The sequence below is a fragment of the Cnephaeus nilssonii genome (genome assembly GCF_951640355.1).
Source record: "Cnephaeus nilssonii genome assembly, chromosome: 10".
NCBI lineage: Eukaryota > Metazoa > Chordata > Mammalia > Chiroptera > Vespertilionidae > Cnephaeus > Cnephaeus nilssonii.
The window spans coordinates 36,144,320-36,169,372 of NC_137081.1; the positions used below are offsets into that span (position 1 = coordinate 36,144,320).

At 53.3% G+C, this 25,053-nt stretch overlaps 1 protein-coding gene across 4 annotated transcripts in view; it reads left to right on the forward strand.

The window, feature by feature from the left end:
* SNED1 (sushi, nidogen and EGF like domains 1) overlaps positions 1 to 25,053 on the forward strand; it is a 56,827-nt gene that overhangs the window by 28,177 nt on the left and 3,597 nt on the right. The window contains exons 10-30 of one of the 4 annotated variants that reach the window (XM_079782860.1): positions 40 to 144; positions 422 to 535; positions 1,078 to 1,194; positions 1,763 to 1,879; positions 2,036 to 2,152; positions 2,325 to 2,438; positions 7,826 to 7,939; positions 8,558 to 8,671; positions 9,005 to 9,118; positions 10,038 to 10,151; positions 10,604 to 10,900; positions 11,961 to 12,144; positions 13,793 to 13,905; positions 14,642 to 14,923; positions 16,067 to 16,211; positions 16,289 to 16,386; positions 17,794 to 17,886; positions 18,593 to 18,709; positions 19,164 to 19,251; positions 22,765 to 22,848; positions 23,677 to 23,720. In XM_079782860.1, coding sequence (XP_079638986.1) covers positions 40 to 144; positions 422 to 535; positions 1,078 to 1,194; positions 1,763 to 1,879; positions 2,036 to 2,152; positions 2,325 to 2,438; positions 7,826 to 7,939; positions 8,558 to 8,671; positions 9,005 to 9,118; positions 10,038 to 10,151; positions 10,604 to 10,900; positions 11,961 to 12,144; positions 13,793 to 13,905; positions 14,642 to 14,923; positions 16,067 to 16,211; positions 16,289 to 16,386; positions 17,794 to 17,886; positions 18,593 to 18,709; positions 19,164 to 19,251; positions 22,765 to 22,848; positions 23,677 to 23,713 — 2,678 coding nt within the window. In that variant the 3' untranslated portion in view covers positions 23,714 to 23,720. The remainder of the gene's footprint in view (positions 1 to 39; positions 145 to 421; positions 536 to 1,077; positions 1,195 to 1,762; positions 1,880 to 2,035; positions 2,153 to 2,324; positions 2,439 to 7,825; positions 7,940 to 8,557; positions 8,672 to 9,004; positions 9,119 to 10,037; positions 10,152 to 10,603; positions 10,901 to 11,960; positions 12,145 to 13,792; positions 13,906 to 14,641; positions 14,924 to 16,066; positions 16,212 to 16,288; positions 16,387 to 17,793; positions 17,887 to 18,592; positions 18,710 to 19,163; positions 19,252 to 22,764; positions 22,849 to 23,676; positions 23,721 to 25,053) is intronic. The other 3 variants (XM_079782861.1, XM_079782862.1, XM_079782863.1) reach the window with 3 other exon arrangements.

The following is a 25,053-nucleotide window of genomic DNA, read 5'->3' on the forward strand; positions in this document are numbered from 1 at the left end:
CACCCCCACATCGGAGGCTCCTTCCTCTCTCCATGGCAGGAACCCCTGATGACTGTGAGTGCCGAAATGGTGGCAGATGTCTCGCGGGCAATACCACCCTCTGCCAGTGCCCCCTGGGCTTCTTTGGGCTCCTCTGCGAATTTGGTAGGTGCCCAGAGTTGAGCTGGGGACACCTTGCCTGCCCCCGACTATCCTCCAATCCAGGGTTTGAAGGTGGCTTCCGCCTGGACCAGGATCCACAAGGCCAGACCCTCCACCAGTGTTTCTGTGACCCCACCCCCACCCCAGGAGGGAGCTGGCAATAAAAGTGCCTGAACCTGGTCTCCCTGGTGGGGTCACTGGGTCTTGCACAGCCCCACGCTTGTTAAGAACACCAGGTCCCTAGGAAGATCTGCGATAGGGCTTCTTCCTCCCCCCGCAGAAGTCACAGCCACGCCCTGCAACATGAACACCCAGTGCCCCGATGGCGGCTACTGCATGGAGTACAGCGGGAGCTACCTGTGCGTCTGCCACACTGACCACAACATCAGCCACTGTGAGAGGGGTGGAGGGCATGGACACGCCTGAAGGCTGGGTTGGCGCCCACAAACTGGGGGGAGGGGAAGGGTTGGGAGGAAAGTGGCGGCTTCCCTGCAGTGCACCAGAGGACCTGTGGGTGCACCCCCACCCAGTCGGCAGTCCCCTAACACAGGCCAGGTCTCCACCCATCTTCCCTGCAGCAGGCTGACAGCCAAAGGGCACCTGACCGCATACAGGTGCCATGCAGCGTCTTCCCAAGCCTCTAGCTTAGCTGCTAACATGTCAACAGGTGCCTAATGCAGCACGTGATTAAACCCCACCACCACCACTGTGTGTGGTGATGGTGTTGGTGAGCTCAATCCCAGCTCCTAGAAGAGGGAGGCTGAATTCTGGGAAAATCAAGGATAAAAGAAATTCCAGGGAGGGGCTTTAGAGCCTGAGTGAGGAATCAAGACCCAGCCGAGTATATTTTAGGGGCCGAGGTCCCAGCCAAGGTATCAGGGTGGCCTTGCTAGCCTCCTGCCCAGAATGCAACAGGGCTGCCCTCTGACCCCACAGCACTGCCCTCACCCTGTGACTCCGACCCCTGCTTCAACGGAGGCTCCTGTGAGGCCCAGGACGACTCCTACACGTGCGAGTGCCCACGTGGGTTCCATGGCAGGCACTGCGAGAAAGGTGGGTGTCAGCACCCTGGACAGCGCCAGTGACCTGGCTCCTCCCCCTGCCCGAGGGTATCTGTCAGTGCATTGGTCGCCCTGGGCACCTGGCCCCGTGGGCCGGCGGCTCCCCTTCCAATAGTTCAGGGGTTCCTGGAACTGGTCTGTGGCCTCCTGGTCATCACTGCTTTCCTCAGAATAAGCTTCGGTTCCTGCTCAGCGTTTTTTCAAATAGCTTTTAGAATCATTGATTTGAAGGACATTCATTAGGATTTTGTTAAATCTAACCCAATTTGGAGAATGTCAACAACACAGCCACTTGAGAGTGTAACTATTCTTCCCTAACTACTGACCAGCGCCCACCCTGGATGGTCCACTCCATGCAGTTTGAAGGGCCCGGGGCAGAGGCCCTGAGGTGGAGAGGGGATCTACAGACTGGCTTGGCCCCTGCTGCTGCCAGGCCTGTGGGGCTGAGAAGCAGGCCAGGGCCTGCAGGGCCCACAAGGGCCTGAGGACTGAGAAGACATGGGTGGGGGTGTTGTGAGCCCTTGTTTACCTGCCTCCCTCTCTCTCTCTTCCTTCCACAGCCCGGCCACGCCTGTGCAGCTCAGGGCCCTGCCGGAACGGGGGCACCTGCAAGGAAGCAGGCGGCGAGTACCAGTGCAACTGCCCTTACCGCTTCACCGGGAGGCACTGTGAGATCGGTGCGGCCCCTGCCGGCTGGGATCGGCTAGGAATGGGGGTGGGAACCAGGACCCCCGACCCACCACCACGTCTGCTTTGGGACATCTGGGGACCAGGGAAGGGGCAGAGGTGGTGGGTATATGACACCTGACCCCAACAGTGCCCTCTGCTCCCAGGGAAGCCAGACTCGTGCGCCTCCGGCCCCTGTCACAATGGTGGCACCTGCTTCCACTACATCGGCAAATACAAGTGTGACTGTCCCCCAGGCTTCTCTGGGCGGCACTGTGAGATAGGTAAGGTGGATGCAGGCCAGCTAGAGACAGAAAACACGCCCCTCATGGCTGGCCCAGGCGGGGGTGGTGGGTGGGGGGATAGGCAGAGCGGCACATGGTGACATCACTGTGCAGCCCAGAAGCCAGTGGGGGGGGGGAGTGATGGGTGATAGTGGCCCCTGTGACCTTGCAGCCCCCTCCCCCTGCTTCCGGAGCCCCTGTGTGAATGGGGGTACCTGCGAGGACCTGGGCACAGATTTCTCCTGCCGCTGCCGAGCTGGGTACACAGGACGCCGGTGCCAGGCGGGTGAGAAGGCCGGGGGACTGGGGTGGGGGCAAAGGAGTTCTTCCTAATCCTGGAAGAGCAGAGGACAGTGTGCAGGGGGTGGAGGGAACAGAGGGGAAGAAGGAAGGAAATCTCTGGGCAGCCTATCCTGGAGGTCAAGGCAGGCTGTGCGGGGAGCAGGGGTTCCGAGCTCTGTGGCCTGGTGGGCAGAGTAGTGGGGCTGGGCAGGTGCCCTGCTGTGCAGAAGGGGCTGCTGTGTCCTTGCAGAGGTGGATTGCACCCTCGAGGAGGTCATGCATGCCATGTGGCGCTTCAACGGCACATGGCTAGGCTCAATGGCATGGTACTCATGGGACCAAGACTCTAAGCGCCCCTAATTCCATCGGGGTCTGCCAGCTGCAGGACGTCTGGAGTGAGCCTCCCCAGTGCCATGGTGATCTGTGGGCCCTCTGGGGTGGGGCAGGTGGGTGGGCAGAGCCAGTGAGGCCTATGCCTTCATGGAGGAGCCCAGGTGTGCAGTTCTGACCCGCTCTGCCCCTCCTCCCTTTGTTCTCCAGAAGTGAGGCAGTATGTAGCCCAGTGGTGATGGTGGGGATGGCCAGTGCAGTTCCACTCCTGACCATCCACTAAGGGCTCCCTGTCCTCAGAGCAGCCCAGACTGTGCAGATGGAGCAGCTGATGGGAGCCCAAGGGCAGAGTCCTAAAGAGATGGGTCAGATTCAGGCCGCACCCCCTGCTCTAGGCCCTTCCCAGACCTGTGGAATCAGACCCCACACTGACCAAGCCCTGGAGGCCCCCACATGTTGAGGCGTGCTGCTCTAGGGGACATCGTCCAGGCTCCCACAGTGCTGATGCGTGGTCTGGAGGCAGGGCACCCTTTGATGATGCCCGTGGGGTCACGGGGCTATTAACACAACTGCAGGTATATTGCATTGAACCAAAGCATTCCAAATTGTTCATCAGAAAATCTGTGTGATGTTTACACATTTTTCATGAAACAAAGACAAATTAGTGTAGGGACAGTGACGGCATCCAGAGATGGGTGGGGCTCATAACGCATTTCTATCTCCCAAATGTCCTGCAAACCTAAGGTGACCAGATCGTCCCGCTTTTGGCAGGACAAAACCGATTTTTAACAATTTGTCCCGCGTCCCACGGCGTTTGTTAAAAATCGGGACTGTCCCGCCAAAAGCAGGACGATCTGGTCACCTTATCAAAGCCCAACCTGTGCACCGAGCTCAGGTGAAGAGCTCTGGAAGACAGGTGGGCACCGCCGGGCCTCAGGCAGCTTTCCTTTACTCCATTCGGTCCTTCCTAGCCCCCAGCTGAAGGGTACTGGCTAGAGACACCCCGTCCCCCTCCCCAGTGTGCTGTCAGGGGAGGAGTCAGTGCCCGGGGGAATGTGAGCACTCAGCAAAGACCCCTGAGAAGTACAACCATCTCAAAAATAGTAATGAATCCTAGCCAGTGTTCTCAGTGGTTAGAGTGTCAGCCTGCACACCAAAGAGCCAAGAGTTCAATTCCCACTCCAGGGCACGTACCTGATCCTTGTTATACAGGAGGTTAATCTGGAATTCAAAAACAGTTCTTCTGCTGAATTGACTGGACAGGCTGAGTCACCAACAGGGGAAGAAAATTAGCATCTGAGGCAATTTTACTTATGCCACTTCTCAAACCTAGAATAAACATTATCCTAAATAGAGAAACATACCCCTTAAAACTGGAAACAAGACAAGGATGCCCATTTATCACTAAGTCTAACCAAACTTATATTGGTTATACTAGCCAATGCAATAAAGAAAAAAATTAATGTCATGAAAATGCTAAAGGAGGATGTAAAAATGTCAGTATTTTTAGATGATATAGTTGTGTTTAATCTACAGGGAAACTACTAAAAAATGATAGGAAATACAATATATTTAGTGGATATGGGTTATTATAACAAAATTAGTTGCATTTTTATATATCAAAAACATTCAGAAAATAAAAAATCTATAATAATAAAAGCGTAATATGCTAATTAGACCAGACAGTCCAACAACCTTCCCCTTGCATGAATTTCATGCATCGGATCTCTAGTATATAAATAAATAAACATTTAGAGAATTTAATTATAAAAAACATATATACAGAAAAAAATCAATGAAACCAAAATCTTGTTCCTTGAAAAAGTCAATGAAATAGATAACCCCTAGCTAGACTGATCAAGAAAAAAAAAGAAAAATTTGCAATATCAGAATGAAAGAAGAGACATCACTAATGACCGTACCAATGTTTAAAGGACAACAGGGGGTATTGTCACTTTAGGCCAATATATCCGACAACCTAGATGAAATGGATGAATACCTTGAAAGACACAAATTACCAGAACTGGCAGAAGGAGAACTAGAAAATATGAATATCCCTATATCTATTAAATTTTATTTGGAATGAAAACCTTCCTGCAAAGAAAATATCAGGACCAGATTTTCATAACACTGGTGAATTCTATCAAGCATCTAAGAAAGGAATTATACCCTATACAAGCTCTTTTAGAAAACACAGGGGGAAGGAGTATTTCTCTACTTATTTTATGAGACCAGTATTTCTGTGATACCAAAACAAGACAGAGACATTACAAAAAGTGAATTACAGATAACATTCTCATGACATACATACAAAAATCCCAACAATATGTTACTAAATTAAACCCAGTACTACATAAAAAGCAAAACCATCATGACCAAGTGAGGATTTATCTCAAGAGCACAGGCTGGTTTAACATCTGAAAATCAATCAATGTAATACACCATATTAGGAGATAAAGGAGGAGACCACATGATCACCTCAATAGAGGCAGAAAAATCATTTGACAGAATTCAACTATTATTAAATATTTAATAAACTAAGAGTAGAAGAGCATTTCTTCAACCTGATGAAGGGAACCCATGAAAAACTCAACAGCCAATAATATACTTAATGATGACTGGCTTCCTGCCATAATCAGTATTGAGGCAAAGGTGTCCATCTCACCAACTCCTCCCAATGTGGTCCTGGAGATCCCAGACAGGGCCATGGACAAGAGGTACTAAGGGTGTATCTACTGGAAAGGAAGCAGTGAAGGTGACACAATAGTGAACATAGAAAATGCTAAGGCAATTCTACAAAAGAGGCTATAGAACTAATAAGTGAATTCAACTAGGTCACAGGATTCAGAGTCAACATACAAAACCAGTTATATTTTCATATTCTAGCAGTGAACACGTGGGAAATGAAGTAAAACAAAATGATGTAAAATTGTATCAACATCATGATAAATTTCTATATGTGAAGTTCATTATAACATACATATAAAGGCCAAAATTATAAACTTTCTTTTTTTAATATATTTTTATTGATTTCAGACAGGAAGGGGGCGAGAGAGAGAGAAACATCAATGATAAGAGAGAATCATTGATTGGCTGCCTCCTGCACACTCCCCTACTGGGTATTGAGCCCGCAACCTGGACCTTTCAGTCTACAGGCCTACGCTCTATCCACTGAACCATCTCGGCTTGGGCTATAAACTTCTTTAAAAAGGATGAGAAAATCTTCACCACAGCTGAAATAAAATTTTCATGCACTTTGAGAAATATTACATTGGCTTCCCACTTCTCACCATACACAACAATCAATTCCAGATGGATTAAGGATTAAAATTTTTTTTAACTATATACACTGAGTGGCCAGATTATGATGATCTCTGAATGCATAATAATCTGGCCACTCAGTGTGTGTGTGTGTGTGTGTGTGTGTGTGTGTGTGTGTGTGTGTGTGTAAAAAAATTAGAGGCCCGGTGCATGAATTCGTGCATGGGTGGGGTCCGGCCAGCCTGGCCAAGGGGAGGGGACATGGGCGGTTGGCCGGCCTGCCTGCTGGTTGAACTCCTGGTCGAGGGAACAATTTGCATATTAGCCTTTTATTGTATAGGGTATACACTGAGTGGCCAGATTATTATGCATTCAGAGATCATAATAATCTGGCCACTCAGTGTATATTTGCGTGGGAAATATAGGTAAAATTTTTTTTGGCCTTGGGGTAAGAAAAGATGCTATAAGCCAGAAAAATAAAGCACTAACTATAAAAGGGGAAAAATGGACAAATTGACTGTATAAAAATTAGGAACTTAAGGAAGAAAGTGAAATATAAAGTACAAACTGGTTTCAAGAATATATGAAGAACTCTGTGAATCAATAAGAAAAGAATAATCAACCCAACAGGAAAATCAGCAAAACTCACAAACAGGCATTTCATGGAGAAGGAGGTACACAGAACCAGTGAACGTAAAGAATGCAGCAACCACCCATATGCCAATCAAAAGCACGCTGAGATGCGTGCAGTAGGCCAAACTTCTGGAGTTGAAGAGGCCTATGTGTTGGTGAGGATGTGGATCCACAGAATTTGTGAGAAAACTGCTGGAGGAAGTGTGAATTGTTTAACCCTTTGCACTCGCTTGCTTTTTTCTCGATTCCTTTATTCTAATGCTAACCGTGATGAGTCACACTCGACATCCGAGTGCAAAAGGTTAAGCACTTTGAATACCACTTGTTAATCTGCCCATCGAGCTGACTGTTCATATAAGCTGTGTCCTAGCAACTCCACTTCTTGGTGCACATCCACAAGCAGTAAATGGGGAAGCAGACACAGAAACACTAGTTTTGCAATAGTAAGAAGTCTAGGACCAACCCAAGTGTGCACCAAACAAGGATGGGTAAAGTACAGTATAATCACACTGTGGAATATTATACAGCAGTGAAAAGGAGGATCCCACAGAGACCCGCAGCAACATGGAGATGTCTTATTAATGTAGCATGGACAGAGAAGAGTACATATACTATTGATAAAGTTCATAAATAGCAAAAGCAAACCCGTGTATAGTATTGGTTAGGCAACTCATAAAAATTTAAATTTAAACAGGCACAGAAATAAAAGCCACAGAAATTCGTGTCACACAGGGTGGGGATGTGCACGTGACCTGATGAGCCCCTCAGCATTCTAGTGCCCAGGCTGAGTGCAGCTCCAGGAGTCATTATATCATTGCCATCTATTTACTCACATGTTGTTAAGCATTCAAATTAAACTTTTCTAAATTGAACATTTTGAATTCAGTAGCACAACTCCCAGTTTAAGAAACACACAGGGTGAACATTTTAAAACGAAGGACTCAACCCCATTGCATGGTTTTCGTACATAATTGTTATTAATTGAATTGGCAAGATTGGGCCCGTCCACCTGAGCTGGGAAATTGAATCCCACGGTGTCTCCTCAGAGCAAAACTCATTTATATCCATCTTAATTTGGCTTCAAGCCATTACCTCTAATGACGGCAACATTGCTTTATTCTTGGATCTTTCCTGGCACCCGTGCACCTGGGCACTCCGCTCTCCCAGAAATTGACGAGTGCAGATCCCAGCCATGCCTGCATGGGGGCTCCTGCCAGGATCGAGTCGCCGGGTACCTGTGCGTCTGCAGCCCAGGGCATGAAGGAGCCCACTGTGAGCTGGGTAAGACAGCCTGGCCCTCACCACGGGGCAGCAGCTCCAGCAGCCTGGCATGGCCTGCCCTGACCCCTCTTCACCCTGGCTGGTGTCTGGCTGGCTACACACGCAGGCCCCTGCCAGCTCTGCCTCCACCTACCTGGGGAGATTGGGAACTTGGCTAAGAAACACTGACCGTATTCTCCTGCTCCTGCAGACTGGCTTCAGGGGCAGATAAGATGGGGTTCAGAGAGGGCAGGACACAGCCCTGATACCTGGCCAGTGCTCCAAGCTGGTGGAGGGAGTGGGGGCCTGCCAGGTGCCCTGCTGGATGAGCCCTGCACTCCTTACACCTGTGTGGGGCTCTAAGCCTTGAGACAGTGACACCACCCAGGCAAGGCCAGGCCCAGGATGTCTAGCCTGGACAATAAATTTGGGAGTAGCTTGGGGTGGGGGCTTTGTGGGGCACGCAGTGGAGAGGGCAGGTGTGAGGCAGAAGCCTCAGGCTGAACACGGAACCCTGGAGTTATGTAAGCCCATGTAGGCCCATGTAAGCCCATATAAGACCATGTGGGGCCCTTATGGGCCCATTAGGCCCATGTGGGGCCATGTAGGCTCATGCAGCCCCTTGTCCTGTCTTTGCAGAGACAGATGAGTGCCAGGCGCAGCCGTGCAGAAATGGAGGCTCCTGTAGGGACCTCCCAGGAGCCTTTCTGTGCCAGTGCCCCGCAGGCTTCACTGGAGTCCACTGCGAGACAGGTAGGGGCTATGCTTGGGTGGGTCCCCTGTGTGCCCAAGCCCTCACCCACACTTGTGATGCCCCAGACACCCAGGCAAAACTGCTTTCTGAAAGCCCAGACCCTGGGCCACTCAGAGAGCAGAGGGGAGGGGGCAGCCACCCTGGCCCTGCTGGGCAGATTCCCTGGCAGGCAGGATTCTAGGGGTGAAGGGAGAGCTGGGCACCCACCAAGGATGAGAGAGACTTCCACCCCCGGCTCGTCCACGCCGCCCTTTCCCTTCTTCCCGCTGTCCTCTCCTCCCTCCCCCAGACACCCCTTTGCCGCTCGGGCCCACTCTTTGGGTGTTCTCCAGAGGTGGATGCCTGCGACTCCAGCCCCTGCCAGCACGGAGGCCAGTGCAAGAACGGTGGCGGGGCCTACCTGTGTGTCTGCCCAGAGGGTTTCTTCGGCTACCACTGTGAGACAGGTGGGGCATGGCCCGGACGCTCCTCCTCTGGCTCCTTCCAAGCTCCCCCACCTCCCCTACTGTCCCTTTCCAGCCCAGGGTCTGGGCACCCCCCATTCCTACACCTGGAATAGTCCCCCACTGGGACATGTCTCTCCCAGATCAGGCATTCCATGACTTCTCCCTGCCCTCTGGGGTTGTCTCATCTGCATTCCCTCCACTTGCTGTCACACCACTCTCCTAGAACAGATGTGTCCGTGGGGGAGGCTGACCTGCTTATGGGCGTGTCCCCAGCCCCCACTGGGCCTGGCTGGCAGCACTTAGCTGTGCAGGGTGGACAGGGCTTCCAGGGACAAGGCCTGTGACAGGACTGCAGACACAGGAGCCTGCCTAGGGACAAGCACAATGGGGACTGTTGGTGAACAGGCGTGGGGTAGGCGGGGGCTCAGAGGCAGGGCAACAGCTGAGAGTGATCAGGGACTTGCTGCTTGTTTGCAAGTATTTTCTTTCTTTTTTTTTTTTTTTTTGCAAGTATTTTCTGTGGCCATGCTGGGAACCTGTGGGCCCTGTCCTGGGTGGGAACTCAAGTCCACAAGGGCAGCCACAGCCGCAGTGCAGAGGGAGGCCGTGGAAGGGCTAGCGCTGTGCTCACCCCACCACAAGTCACTGCCTGCCAGGGCACCTTGGCTTGGGGTGGTGGGAAGATGGCCTGGCTCAGAGTCAGAAGGCCACACCTGCCCAGCCTCTGATGAGCCCTGACCCCACATCCTGGAGTGTCCCTTCTCCTACTCCCACCCCCCAAAAGCTGCCTGATAGTACCCTCATCTCCACCAAAAACACACCCACACAGGAACAACCAAGTCCCCCAAGAGCAAGGCCCAGGCCAGTGGGGGGCCTGGCGACACCCCAGAACTCAATGCTGCTTTTCCCCCTCCTCCAGTGAGTGATCCCTGTTTCTCCAGCCCCTGTGGGGGTCGTGGCTACTGCCTGGCCAGCAATGGGTCCCACAGCTGTACCTGCAAAGTGGGCTACACAGGCAAGGACTGCGCCAAAGGTGAGGCATGAGGGCACCAGAATGAGGTGGTAGGGCCTCTACTCCTCACTCAGGGGGCAGTAAACACCCCAAAGGACATGCCAAAGGGTCAAGGCTCCCCCTCCACCCCAGGGCAGAGCGTCTGAACAGCTGCTTCCCAGGATCTACCAGGGAAGTAGGGAGGGGCACCTAAGTCGAAGGTGGCATGAATAGTCACCTGTGCGCATGAGACCCTCCAGGAGGCTTAAGTGCAGTCGTGTGTGCAGGAGCCTATCTCAGGAGCAATAGCCAGAAACCAAAATGAAAGCATCCCCTGCAGGTGCCAGGAGTGGCTTCCCTGCCAGCAGTGCCCACATCTGCCCCAGGATAGCCAGGCCCCGAGCCACCAGGCTGGGCACCTGCTTGGGGTCCGGGGCTGTGATGGCCGACAGCTGACCGCCCCCCTTCCCTTGTTCTTGACCGAAACCCTGAAGAGCTCTTCCCACCAACGGCCCTCAAGGTGGACCAAGTGGAGGAAAGTGGGGTCACCATCTCCTGGCACCCACCCGAAGGCCAGGCTGCCAGGCAGATGCTGGATGGGTATGCGGTCACCTACGCCTCTGCTGACGGCTCCTTCCGCCGCACCGACTTCGTGGACCAGAGCCGCTCCTCCCACCAGCTCCGAGCCCTGGGGGCCGGCAGGGCCTACAACATCTCCATCTTCTCGGTCAAGCGCCACGCCAACAACAGGAACGACATCAGCAGGCCCCTGGTGCTGCTCACCCGCACACGTGAGTCCGCCCCAGCGTGGCCCACCCTAGACACAGGCCAGGCAGAGACAGGCTGACAGAGACTGGCAAGGTTAGGGAGCCAGGCTGGTGGAGGCGTGTGGGGAGGAGGGGCTGTCATGGGGGAAGGGCAGTGGGATGAGTGGGTGGGAGCCACTAGGGATGGTGGAGAGCACTGGGGAGGGGGGTGCAGCCAGGGGAAGGGGTGCTGGGGGAAGGAGGTGGACTGAGGGGGGGTGCAGCCCTGGGCAGTGCTGAGCTCCCACCACACCAGGTGTAGGGAGGCAAGGTCCCAGGGAAGGGAGAAGAAAGGCATCCTGGGGCAGTGTGCCAGCCCTCACAGGGCACTGAGGGACAGACAGGAGTCAGGATAGGCGTGTTGTGGGAAAGGACAGCAGGGCCCTGAGCGTGTGGCAGCATGGGAGTCCTGGGGGTCCAAGGGAGAATAGGGATCGTCCTGAGCTTGGCTTTAGGAGGAAGCACTTTCAAGTCTCCTCGAGAAGGGGTCTGCCCAGAAAAGGCATCTGGGAGGAAGATGGCCTCCCCTTCTCATTAGAATGGGGTCTCCACCAGGACACCAGGGTGGGTGGGAGGACCACTGCCCACTGGACTGCTGCTGCAGCACCCCCTCCGCTCCCCTGGTCTAGGGTTTGGCCTGCACCCGGCCCCTTCTCTGGGTCAGAGGACTCTCCTAGCTTCTATCACCGACAGGCCCCAGCACCGCCCGATGATTACATCAGTGCAACCAAAACGTCAGCCAGAGAAAAGACAAGGGGGTGTCAGGAGGGGCCCTGCGCCCACCCGCTGGCCTCTGGTGGAGCTGGCTGGCCCTTCGCAGCCCTGCCAGGGCAGGAGCCTGGGGCAGGTCCACCTGACGGAGTCCCCACTGTGGCTGAGGGAGGCACTTAGCAAGCCCAGGCTGGCTGCTGCCTTACTCGGCGCCTTTCTGTGACCACCCCTCTCCCCCCCCAGCACCTTCTTGAGCCTCTTCTGTTGTTTTGAGCTCCCGCCTTCCCAGGGGTAAGGAGGTGCTGGCAAAGCTGAGCAACACTTTGTCTCCCAGGACCCCGCCCTGTCGAAGGCCTTGAGGTCACCAATGTGACGGCCAGCGCCATCTCCGTGCGGTGGGCTCTACATAGGATACGTCATGCCACTGTCAGCAGTGTCCGTGTGTCCATCCGCCACCCTGAGGCCCAAGAGGACCAGTCCACTGATGTGGACAAAAGTGTGGACACGTTCACGTTCAGGTAAGAGCTCAGGCCGGCCTCCTTTCCTCCTTCCAGCTCCCCTATGGTTGCCCACTGGCCCGGCCCACCTGAGGGGTAGGTGTGTGCCTCCTGTGTCCACCTGGCACCTGGTGGTCCACACAGGGCCCAGCTACTCTCAGCCTGGGCTCACTCCTGCAGTACTTCCTCACAGGGATGCCAGACAAGGGGTTAAGTGTCGCAAAAGAGCAGAGACACCCTAAAAACCTGGAGGCTGTATCTCCTGCAAGGGAGTGAGACAGACTCGCTACCTGGAGACCAGCCCGTCGTGCAGAGCTCCTCCAGCCTGAGTCGCATAGACCTCTCTAAGAGGAGAAAAAAACGGGCGAATGATACGTTCAAACCTTAACCTAGGCATACAAACTTCTTATGCCCAATTATTACAAATTAATGACAAACACAACTCATTCAAAATAGCTATCGAAATCACCACTTTAACGACCCATACAGGGTCTCAGACACCAGGCCACCCGGGGTCAGGTTGGGCAGGCAGACAGTGCTAAACGATGAGAGAGTGAGGAAGGGGGACTGGCTGGTAGCATCCTGGGGAGGGGTGGCCTCGGCCCTGGATTCTGGGGCCTGCAGAGTAAACACAGCTCCAGCGGAGGACATTCCCATCCAGTTACTGTGCTTGCCAACAGATGTCCAGGCTGCTCATGGGAACAGCACAGCAGCGTGCAGCCCAGAGCAGTCAGGGGTCAAGGGACTCTGTCCCTGGGCATCCTCTAACCTATCCGCACTGTTTAAGATTAGTCTGTAGCCTCATCAAGACCCATCTTTTTCCAGCCATGTTGGTCTCCCACCAGATGGTCATCTGTGCTGGAGACAAGACTCTGCTTTAAGTATTGCTGTCACTTTTCTTGATTGACGTCCTGCTCACTTCCAAAGAATGATATGACAGAAACAATACCTGTGGCCCCAGGGGCACTTGGTGACTGTTGGGGTCCCCAAGACCACTCCTAGGTTTGCTGGGAGGACTCTCATTACTCAACTGAGGCCGCATATACAGCTGAATCCGTGACAGAGAAGCGTGATGAGCACACAGAAGGGAAGAGGCCTACGGGGAGAGGTTGGGGTCCAGGCATGAGCTCCCAGAGCCCCCTCCCCATGGAGCCACACAGGACACGCTTCATTCCCCGCCACCTGTTGTGACAACACATGTGAGGACAGTCAGAGACACAGGGCCCAGGGATATTAGGGCTGGTCACAGGCGCCCCCTGCTGGTCCTGGGGAAGAGTCCAGGCTCCCAGGAGGAGGCGACAGCTCTGTGTGAACCACACTTTGCACAAACATTAGGCTCAGCCAGGCCCTCGCATTCGTGAGGGACTGGGGCCCCACCTGAGAATTCCAGCCAAGGGCCCCTTCCTTGTCTGAACACCAGCCTCCTGGCTATGCCGAGCGCTCTACACAGGCCTGTGCCTTCTCGGACTCTGGACTGGACAGACAGGGAGCAGCTTCCCACCAAGGAGCACCCAGGTCTCAGGCCACAAATCTGCCCTCCTGGAGGCCGCCTGGGCCACCAACTAGAGACCGTCCACAGCCTAACACCCCTGCTCTGGAAGAGCCACAAGCAGTCTGGCCACAGAGCCGGACACATAGCCCGAGACCATCCTGTCCTCTCTCCCCACAGTGCCCTACTTCCTGGAAGGAGGTACACCGTCCGGGTGACCGCCCTCAGTGGGCTCGGGGCGCAGGAGCGCCCTACTGAGAGCGTGGCCTCCGCTCCATTGCACGTGTGGACCCGTGAGTACACAGTGTGGCCGCTCGTGGCGAGCAGAGCCTTCGGAAGCCCTCGGCTCCCTCCAGCCCACCAGTACTCTCCATAGTGGCTGAGACACTAGCACCCCAGCCCTGGGCTGAGTGTAGCGGACACGGCAGTGTGCCCGGCAGTATCATCCCCTCCTGCTGGGCTGACCCTCACACCCAGCAGCTCCTGAGCACAAGGCCAGAGGAACATCGGGCGAGGGAGCCACTCGCTGAGCTCCATGGTGTCTCATGGGGAGTGGACACTGAGCACTGTGCTGTCAATGGTGAACCTGTGAACAAGGTGGAGGGTGGGGGTGGGGGAACGGGTGGCTTGGTGAGAGGGAAGGTGTGAGCAGGGCCTGACCAGGTGGGGCAAGGAGTCAGCACAGGCTTAAGTCCTCGCTCTGACCCTGAATGCTGGGACCCGCTCCCCTTTTCTATGTCCCAGGGGAAGGGGTGTGGCCAGGCTCAGGGCGGTCAGAAGTGCCACACAGGAGGGGACACTGAGCAGGCTCGGGGCCTTGCTGGGTGCTGGCGGGCCACATTGTGGGGGTGGGTCTCAGGACAGGAGGAGGGTGCTGCAGACCACCACCCCCATCCTTCAGGACCACAGTAACTAAATCTGGCTTCAAATGTGGTTTCCGCAGTCCATGTCAGATCTTTAAACTGTGTCCTGGGCACAAGACCCCATCAGCCCCCTTCACCTCCCTCCCCTGCTCTATGCCTCTTCCAGGGCCTCTGCCGCCAGCAAACCTGACTGCCACCCGAGTCACGGCCACCTCTGCCCATGTGGTCTGGGATGCCCCCACTCCAGGCACCTCATTGGAAGCATACGTCATCAACGTGACCACCAGCCAGAGCACCAAGAGCCGCTACGTCCCCAATGGGAGGCTGGTGTCCTACACGATACGGGACCTGGTGCCCGGGCGGCGGTACCAGCTCTCAGTGACAGCCGTGCAGAGCACAGAGGGTGACCAGCTGCACAGCGAGCCTGCTCACCTCTACATCATCACCTGTGAGTGCAGGGCAGCGGGCACAGGGCTGGGTGGGCCACCTGTACCCCAGGACCCTCACCCAGCATGGCCACCCTGTCCAAAGCACATCAGACAGCCTAGAAATAGGACTGTGTCAACACGGGTGAATTTGTGTGAAAAGCGGTGGGGAAGGAAGGGTTTGTGGACAGTTGATGCTAGGTCAGCAGAATGCAACTTGGAAAAGCAGCATTTCGCTCTTCACCTTGGACAGCATTTCGCTCTTCACAGTTGTCCGACTCTGTGGACCCCGGACAGGCTGAACAGTAAACATAGGGAATCACCAGAAATAGGTGCTGAGAGAAGGCAGTGGTAGGACCCCAGTGAGGCAGGCAGTGTGGGAGGGCCCAGGGAGGGAGCCAGGCTGACCCGAGAGGAGCCACTGGACAGAAGCAGGGGAAAGAGAGGCCAGGACAGCCATAGGAAGGGTTGCGGGGAGAGGCAGGAAGGAGAGCCAGAGTGGATGCACAGAAGGGGAAGCAGCTCATGAGCACAGCGACTCCAATGGGCCACACTAAGGATGTGGGCCTGCCCCCAAGTGCATGGAGGCCCTTCGGGTCCCCCCGAGGTTCTGCATAGCCCTGCTCATACTTTAAAGCTCACGGGAGGTACTGTGGACGATGGTGTGTCTGAGCATGGCAGGCTGCTCGGAGTCTGACCCAGCTCAGCTCAGCTCCAGGGCATGTTGGGGCCACCTCCATGAGCCGGTCCAGGGAGGAGGGGCTTACAGGGGTCTGAAGCACGTAGCTAGATGACAAGGACCCACAGAGAAACCACACTGTCATTCTCAGGGCAAGTATGGGGTGGCAGCCTCGGCCAAGGGAAGTCCCTCCAGGTCGAGTGCCTGGCCCTGCCCTACAGGTGGGGAACCTGGGCCCAGCGTGGGGGGCTAGGACCAGCCCCCCTCAACACTGCCAGGCAGTGTCTGCTTCCCAGTAGGAATGCTGTGGCTCCTCCTCAGGTGGGGTGTGGGGTCTAGACTTCTCACAAAGCCATAAAGGCGCCATTGGACCGCAGGGACAGTCAGGTCCCTTTAGTTCTCTCTGAGCAGTGGGGCGAGAAGGAGACAAAGGGAAGCCCCAGACCAGCCTTATGTGCCCCCCCACCCCCTCACTCACTACCTGCAGCCCCAAGGGATGGCGCCAACAGACGCTGGCACCGAGAAGGACTCCACCCACGGGTGCTCAGAAACAGACCAGTCCCAGCGCGTCTGCCGGAGCTGCGTCTACTCAATGACCGCGGGGCCCTCGAAATGCCAACGCAGGCCCCCAGGTACACGCCTCTGCCATCAGCCCCCTCTGGGTAACCTGGCATGGCCCTAGGCATGAAGCTCCACATGGTGACACTAGTGACTCTCCCAGCAGGTTCTCGGAGCTCGTAGACGGCAGAGGACGAGTGAGTGCCAAGTTCAGTGGCTCACCTGGCAAATCGGTCACGGTGAGATCACGTGAGTACCTCACTCACCCAACCCCAGCACAGGAGGGATGAGGCCCCTAAACCTAAACTCAAAGATGACTCCCAATGCCCACATCACAGCTGGACAGTGCCCACGGCCCTGGCCTCTGGGGTCAGCATGAATTGCTCACGCCATCCAGAGTCAGGGGAACCTTCCTGATACAGCCATGTGGGTTGAGGGTGCAGGTTGCTGGCAGGGCACATGAGAGAGGATGAAAAGTAAACATAAGAAACAGGTCCAAGACATGGAAGCTTTGCTTGTGAAGCCAGGACTCCAAGCATTGTTGGTAAGCAGTAGACAGGAGAGTGTGGCTCCATCTGAGCTGTTGCTACTCACAGAGGTCCCTGGACCAGCAGCACCAGCCTGGGGGCTGCTAGACATGCAGGGTCCTGCTCGGAGCTGTGCAGGAGGAATCCGTCTGCTAACAAGGAGCCAGGTGACTGGCACGCACAGTGTGACCCCAGGAGCTCACATCCTCATCACACTGAGGTCATATCCCGTGTTAAAAGCAGAGCCTTTGGATTTATGTCCTGCGTGGCCCAGACTAGTGGGGCCTCTGCCTGGCCCAGCAGCATAGGGCATGAGCAATAGATTGAGAAGCCCTGGCCCTTCCCTCCTGGCAAAGCAGGCCTCCCCCAAAATCCTGACATGGCAGGCCCACAGGCTGCCACAGATGACCTCAGACTCTGGGTGGGGATCCCCAGGCCTCACCCTCACCCTCACTACTAAGCCAGAATCCCACCTTCACAGAGTTCTCTGGCAGAGAGCCTAATCACCAGTTCAATGAGAAGTTTCTACCAATGACAGCGTTCCTAGTCAGGGGACAGGTGCACCAGGGAGTGATGAGGGAGGGCAGAGCGTCCATAGCCCTCGGTGACCAGGAGTGGGGAGGGCACAGGCAGGGACCTGCAGAGAAGCTGACCTGCAGTTAGGGGTGGCCAAGTGTGCAGCTTGCCTGAGCGCAGATATGAAGGGGGAGGAGGTGTCATCACCCCTGAGAATCAGGGGTGGCAGAGAGGATAAGGAGTTTGAAGGAGACTTAGAAGCTGAGGCCAGAAGGTCAGCAGGAGGTTCGGCCCTGCCTCGGGCCACTGGTAATCTTCACAAAGAAGCTTTGGCCGGGGCAGCAGTGGAAGCCAGGTCCCTGTGGAGGGTTGACAGGAGGTGAGGGCTGGCCCCACTTGGAGAAAAGTGGGTCTTACTGGAGACAGTGCCAGAGACCATGGGTTCTGTGCCCAAGTCGGGGAGCCAGCAGGTGAGCGAGCATCCTACTCCTGCCACACAGGATGGCCCTACACCCTGAGGGAGAGAAGCAGCTCAGGAAGGCGGCCCAGGGACAGTCCTGGGTGAGAGGCAGCAGGCCATGTGGTCAGCACTGCTCATCCTGGTTTCTCCTAGAACCCACAGCTCTGGTGCAACTCGAGGACACCCCTGAGCAGGTCAGCCTGGCCCTACAGCACCCCAAACATGATGGCGACAAGGACGTGGGAAGTAAGTCAGCAGGAATGGACTTCCAGGGCTGAGCACCCAGAGTGGGAACAGGAGGCTCTGAGCCTGCCCCAGGGGCAGCCAGATGCCCCACCCTGGAAAGGAGGCACCCAGCAACCCATCCTTTTACAGACCAACTACTACCCAGATCTGTCTGGATGTACCCCTGTCCCTCTTGCCCCCGCCCCTCACCACATACGGCAGCCCCCCACTGCCTCCCTGCAGGGGAACATGTTGAGCGGAAAGGCAGGAATCCATAGAGGGGCAGCACTGAGCATGGCCCAGCTGGAGCACCACCTGGCAGACCCAGGCACGGTGAACAGGGCCAGCACGGCCCCTGCTAACACTGGGCTACACAGGGCCTAGACTGTCCCCAGCACAGTCCTGCAGCCAGAGAGAAGGGGGCGGAAGCACAGGCCAGGGCAGAGCCAGGAGTCTCTCCTGAGACCACCAGTGCCCGACCATAATCTAAGCAGTGACTCACGGCTCCTCCGCCACGGAGGGCTCAGCACTGAGGGTCCCAGCAGAACCACTGTTTGGACCCTGGCCCTCAAGGTAAGGGGGTCGGAGCCAAGCATCTCTCTGACCAGCTGAAACGGGACCGCCCCTAGGACACAGCAGTGTTGGATACAGCCAGAGGCAGCAATGTGGCAATGCCAGCAGGCCTTCCTCTGGGGTCCTAGAGACTAACCACTCATGCCGTTTGCAGACACCCCTGGGAACTGTACAGAAAACCCCTGTCAGAACGGAGGCACCTGCGTGCCAGGTGTGGATGCCCACAGCTGTGACTGTAGCCCAGGATTCAAAGGCAGGCGCTGCGAGCTCGGTAAGTCAGGGCCCCTTCAGGCCTGGCCTCGAGATGCCTGTTACAGCAGGCCGGGCTGAGACTGCTGGGCCAGGGTGGGTTTGCCATGAGGTGTCCAGGCACAGAGGTGGCGGGCAGTGAATCACTGGGCTGCTCACAGCCCCAGAGTGCCAGGCCAAAAGGTGCTGCCTGGATAAGTGGGGGATCTGGGGACAACCAGAAAGTAAGGAACACAGAGTGACAGCCACCCCTCAGTGAGAGGTGGGTGAAGGGACTATTTTTGGCTCAGGGGCCAAAGGTGGTGGGAGGGAAAAGGGCCACAGGCCTCCCTCAGAAGACTTTTGGAGTGAGCTCTGAGGAAACCAGCCCGCAGGCTCCAAGGACCCCAGCCCGGGTGTGGGCCTCCCACGGGTGCAGGAGAGGGCAGCCAGGGCCCGAGCCCCCGGTGAGCCTCAGCCTCTTTTGTGCTCTGCAGCCTGTAAAAAGCAGCCCCAGCCCTGCACACGCCTGTTCTCGGAGACAAAGTCCCTGCCAGTCTGGGAAGGAGGTGTCTGTCACCACGTGTAAGTTTCTTCCCTCTGTCCCTGACCTCCGAAGTGTTTCCACAAAGTCCAGCTCACCCCAAAGAGGCTTGCTTTGACCACCTGTTTCTGCCATGTGACATGTTAGGAAACTGAGGCAAAAAGGCTGAACACCTTGTCTGAGTCCATGCAGCAGGGAGCAGAGGCACAGGAGTTCTGGAACCCTGATCCTCAGGCTCTGGACCCTTTGGGAGGCATTAGCCCCCTTCCCTGGACAACAGGGTCCTCTCTGCCACGGAGCCTCGGGAAAATTAAACAGCAGCCTGTGAGAGCTGGAGTCAGTTCTGCCACTAAGTGGTGATGTGGCCCAGTTTTCCCACCTGTGAAATGGGATCTGGAGTTTGCCTTGCTCGCCTCTGAGGACCTTTCTTGCTCACACTCTGTGACTCTGGGTCCCACTCACAATCTGGTTGTCACCCAATACATACTAGCACATCTGGGAGCCAGGCACAGCTCTAACCCTTGGCACACGCAGTGAACAGGACAAGCCCTAGCCCTGCCCACGGCTTCTTCCATCCAGAGGGAGACAGCCATCCACAGAGAGCATAGGTGTTAGACAAAGGAAGTTCTGAGCTGCACTGGGACTTGGGATCTACGTTGAAAGGCCCTCCACTTGGGGTTCTGGGAAATGGCCATCCAAAGCCATAGCAGCCACCAGCTCCCGGGGGCCTGACTAGGAGAACTCCGCTCCTGCCAGAATCTCCCCAACCCCACCCCTTCCCCGGGGTCGGGTCTGCTTTACGCCCAGGCTCACAGCCTTGGTTTTCACTGCAGAGACCAGACCACATTTTAACATAATGATTTATGTGATCGGTTTAAATCTACCACATTGCTGCTAGTTTTCTATATCCCATCTAACCTTGTTACCTTTTTCTCTTTTCCTGCCTACTTCAGGATTATTTCTTAAGATTCTGTTTTACCTCTCCTATTGGCTCATTGGTTATACTTTTTTGGTTTAAATTTTTAGTGGATCTAGAGAGTAACAATATACTCATCATGGTATCTCTTTATTTAAGGGAAGACTTGCCTCTACTTCCCCCTCAGTTCTGACTACCGATATCAGACTTTTACTTCCACCATGCTCCAAGCTGCAAAATTTTGTTTTTCCTCTCAACAATATATTTTAAAATGTTGAGAGCAAAATCTCTTGTATTTACCTGCATATCCGCCATCTCTGGCACTCACCCCTACAACGTAGGTCTGCTAGCAATGAATTCTCTCTGCTCCTTCTAAAAAGATTTTTACTTCACCTTCATTTTTTTAAGAATAAAGTTGCTAAATACAAAATTCTTGGTTGACACTATTTTTTTCTTTCCACACTCTAAAGAGGTAGGTCCTTCCTTTGTCTTCTGCCTTGCCTAGTTTCAGATAAGAAGACTATGAAGCCCTAGCTGATTGGCTCAGTGGATAAAGCCTCAGCCTGTGGACTCTAGGGTCCCAGGTTCAATTCCAGTCAAGGGCACATGCCTGGGTTGTGGGCTCCATCCCCAGTGAGGGGGAGCAGGAGGCGGCCAATCAATGATTCTCTCTCATCATTGATGTTTCTATCTCTCCCTCTCCCAAATCAATAAAAATATATTTTTTAAAAAAAAAACTATGAAATGTGTCCCCAAACCCTCTGTGGCTGCTTCTGTTTTCTCTTTATTACTGATTTCAGGAAACTTACCTATGATGTGCTTCTGTGTGGTTGTGTGTGTGTCTATGTGTTTACTCTTTGGAGTTTATTAAGTTTCTTGTATCTCTGGGTTTTTAGCTTTCATCAAATTAGGAAAATTTTGGCCATTATTTCTTTAAAATATTTTTCTGTTCCTCCATTTCTCTCCTCTCCTTTCTGAAATTCCACTTACGCATGTATTAGACTGAGGTTGTCCCATAGGTCACTGAGGCTCCCTTCTTTTTTTTCCCCAGTCTTTTTCTCTATTCATTTTGGATAGATCCTATTGCTATGCCTTCAAGTTCACTGACCTTTCCTCCTTCAGTGTCTTATCGACCACTAATCCAGTTGGCAAAATTACCATTTTCTTCAGCTTAATTCTTTCTTAGATCCTCCATGTCTCTCATTATGTTTACATTTTTCCTTTAGACCACTGAACATGTGGAACAAAATTTATAATAGATGTTTAAGGCCCTTTCTGCTATTTCTGTCATTGCTCTCATCTCTAGGTGTTTTTCTAATCAATTATTTTTTGCCTATTTATGAGTTTCTTGATTCTTTGTATAATTCTTTAAATGTCTCATAATTTTTGTTGGATGCTGGATGCTGTAAACTTTGTTTCTGCGTACTGGATTTTAAAATATTTTTTGTATTCTTTTCAAGAACGTTGGGTGTGTTTTTTTCTGCAAGGCAGTTACTTTGAGTTTGATTCTTTTGAGGCTTGATAAGGGTGGCTTTAGCACCAACTTTGTTCTGGGATTAATCCTGCCCCACTTCTAAGGCATGGCCTTTCTGGGGTTTCTATTTTTATAGAATGGCCTCTTATTGAGCAAGATCTCTCCACTCTGGCTCTCTTCCACTGCATGGCTCCCTCCTCTCCAGTGCCCCACCCCACAAAGCCCCACTGCCTCTGCCTTCCCAACACCAATCTGTTTCCTCAACTTGCAACCAATTCTTGGATCCCCTGACCTGAAATGAAGTCCAAAAAGTGTCTCCAGAATGAGTTCCAGGGTGACCACAGGACTCATCTCATTCATTTCCCTTCTCTCAGGGATCACAGTCTTGCTCTGTTTTCTAATATCTGGAAAAAAAGTTACTTCTTATATTCTGTCCAGTTCTCTTGTTGTTTGCATTGGGAGGTAGTTCCGTATCCTGTACTCCCTGATGGCCGGAAGTCTTACCAAAGGCCTTTAACTCCCAATGGCTCTCCTAGACTGAGCACATGAGCTGGAGCTGTGCCCATCCAACTCCCTGGATCTCTTTCAACAGGTGTGATGTTTGAGAGTTTTAAAAAGAACCAAAATCCTTTCCATTCATTATCATTTATAAACCTGTGAGAGAGGTAATATTTTACACAAAACTGAGGCTTAAGTTCCAGAGACATGCTAGGTGGAGCATGAAGTCAGCTCTCCTGTTCCACGCTGTTCACATCTAATGCCTGCATCTCCAAGGCTTCTCACGGTGAATTGCCCATCAATGGAGAAGTGGGTCATTGCATCTCAAGGCCACTAGGCCAAGTGGCCTGCCTCAAGCAAGATATGTCTTTTAAATTTCACATTTCCTCTCTTAATATCATATAACTCTCAATACTCCTCAAAATGTACTTAAAATGGGTGTATCTTATTTCATGTAAATTATGCCTTGGTAAAGTTAATTTTAAAAATTACATGACTCTTATGTGGGACATTTCAATACATCCCTATAAGGTAAAGTTTTATTAAGAAAATAACTGCCTTTCCCTCAAACACCTGCACGGTTACCTGGTCTCCATGTAGCAGAGGTGAACCAGCTGGGCACCATCCTGCTCCAGTTCCTGCCTTTACGGAGCTTTCTTGTGACAGGTATAAACGAGTCTACAAGGTACACCAGGATATCTGCTTCAAAGAGAGCTGTGAGAGCACAAGCATCAAGAAAACCCCAAGCAGGTGCGTCTCAGGAAGAGGCCCTGCTTGTCCTGCTGTGGCTCACAGGGCACAGGCAAGGGGACTGAGCACTGTGGATGCAACAGGTCTGGGGCTGAGCCAGGCTGTATATCTGCCCAGATGTGCATGTGAGCACCCCAAACAGGAGGTGTTAGGCTAGGTGGGTGCTGGGGTGGTCAGAGGGTGGGTGCTGTGGGGAGGTCACAGGGTAGGTGCTAGAGTAGGTCACAGGGTGGGTGCTGGGGGTGTGAGGGGTGACTCTGGTCATGCATGTGCACTCAGTATCTGGTGCTCAAATTGCGAAGCATGAGCATTAGGACAGGCCCAAGTACGTAACTGCAAATAGAACAAGTCTGTTTACTTTTTACCCACTCACCCAGGTTCTTTCCCTAAAGCGCTCAAGGTAGTCACAATAATTATTATATAAAGTACTGAGTACATCACATGCTTTCAAAAGAGCCTAGGCACAGTCTTCACAGGCCCCCAATAACCACACACACTGGGTCTGCACCACTGTGTTCAGGAAAAATGGGATGACAATTCACAAGGGCTGGTGCGAGTTTGTCCTTGTCTCCCCATCAGTAGCTCAGGCTCCGCACTGCCCCCCTTTCTCTCCCTCTCCCCCCCCCCCTTTTATGCTGCATGAATTACCCAGCCATTCAGTTGAGTGGGAAGGGGGCATACAGACTGAAATGCTATCCTTGGCATCATTTAGCTCACTGATGTGTGAGCTAAAGAAAAGGGGGTGGCAGCAGGCGGCTGGGTGGAGTGTACCACAAGGTCACAGGTCCACAGTTTCTTTTCATAAACCACCTTCTCTATTTCTTTCAGGAAACGAAGTAATAGTGCAACACTGAAGACAGCGTAGGTACTAGGTACGTACTTACATTCGCAACAGCTAGGAGAGCTGCAAGGCGGCTCTTGTTAGAAAGCCTAGACCAGGCTTCAGAATTCCGAGGGAGCTGGGTGAGAAAGAGTACATAAGGCCTCCCAGTAGACAAACCTGTGACAGATACGTCTTCAGGTAGAATGAGGCTCTCTGCAGGGAAGACAAACTGCTTTGTCTCAAGTAAACCAAGAAATAGGGTCGGGCACAGGAATGCTAGGGGCTGGAGGTTTAAGGGAGTGCTTTCCAGACCCTGTAAATGGCCATCTACTGAAAGAAAAAACAGGGTGTGGAGCCTTAGTCACGACTTTTGGGAAGTCCTAAAGACTCTGTCACTGAGAGAGTGCTTAGGAGCACTCAGAAACCTTGAGATGAAAGAAGCTTCCTGACTTCGGTTTCACCTAGCATTTCCCAAACCCTATTGGGGTTCCACCTCCCCACATGTAAGCGGCCCAAGTCTTCACAGTCACTTGAAAGATACCGAGCTTCCCGCTGACCACAGGTTCTTGTCAACACAATGTCACTTGGTGGCCTGGGACAGCTCTCTGCTCTCACTTCATCAATGAGCCCAATAGTCCATTGCCTATGTGGTAGGAGAGGGAGGTGCTCCAGGTACACGCAGCTTCACACAAGCCATGGTCACAATACCAACAACTCACACCACCCAGGCAGGGATCTGCAGGTGGGAAGTGCCAGGAGAGAACCATAGCCTCCAGCTACCGTCCCATCAGATGTGAAGTCACTCAAAGGCATCACCCCCCACCTCAGGCTCCAAAGACATGCGTATCCAAAACACATACTCCAAGCCCTGCAAGCAATTCAGTACTGGGATCAAGAACCCACAAATATGATTTGGGTTTCAAATATTTATATTGCAATAAGTCATCTGAAAGAATAATATATTTTTTTAAAGTTGCGCAACAAATCCATTTCTCTAAAAACAAATCAAAAACCCTCCACTAATTATGAAATACTGGCTTTTACAATACTAATTCTGGAAACAATGGAGAAAACACCAACCAACAGGACACAGAAATACAGACACAGTCACACACCCAAAGCCACCACATAAGAACTCATTTCAACCCAGAGCAATGGTGCAGCATGCCTCAAGGAAAGATCAAGGGCATCACCGAATGGGGGAGCAGCCTGTGATGCTGCCAAAAGGTCCCTACCCAGGGGACATGGTCAGTCCTTGACAAACCTGCCCCACCCTGTGTACTGCCACGTTAGAGGGCAAGGACCTCAGAGTTCTGATGGGGCAACAACATGGGGCCTGGGCAGCGACCCAAGGCACTAAGAGAGATGAGAAGTCACCGTCT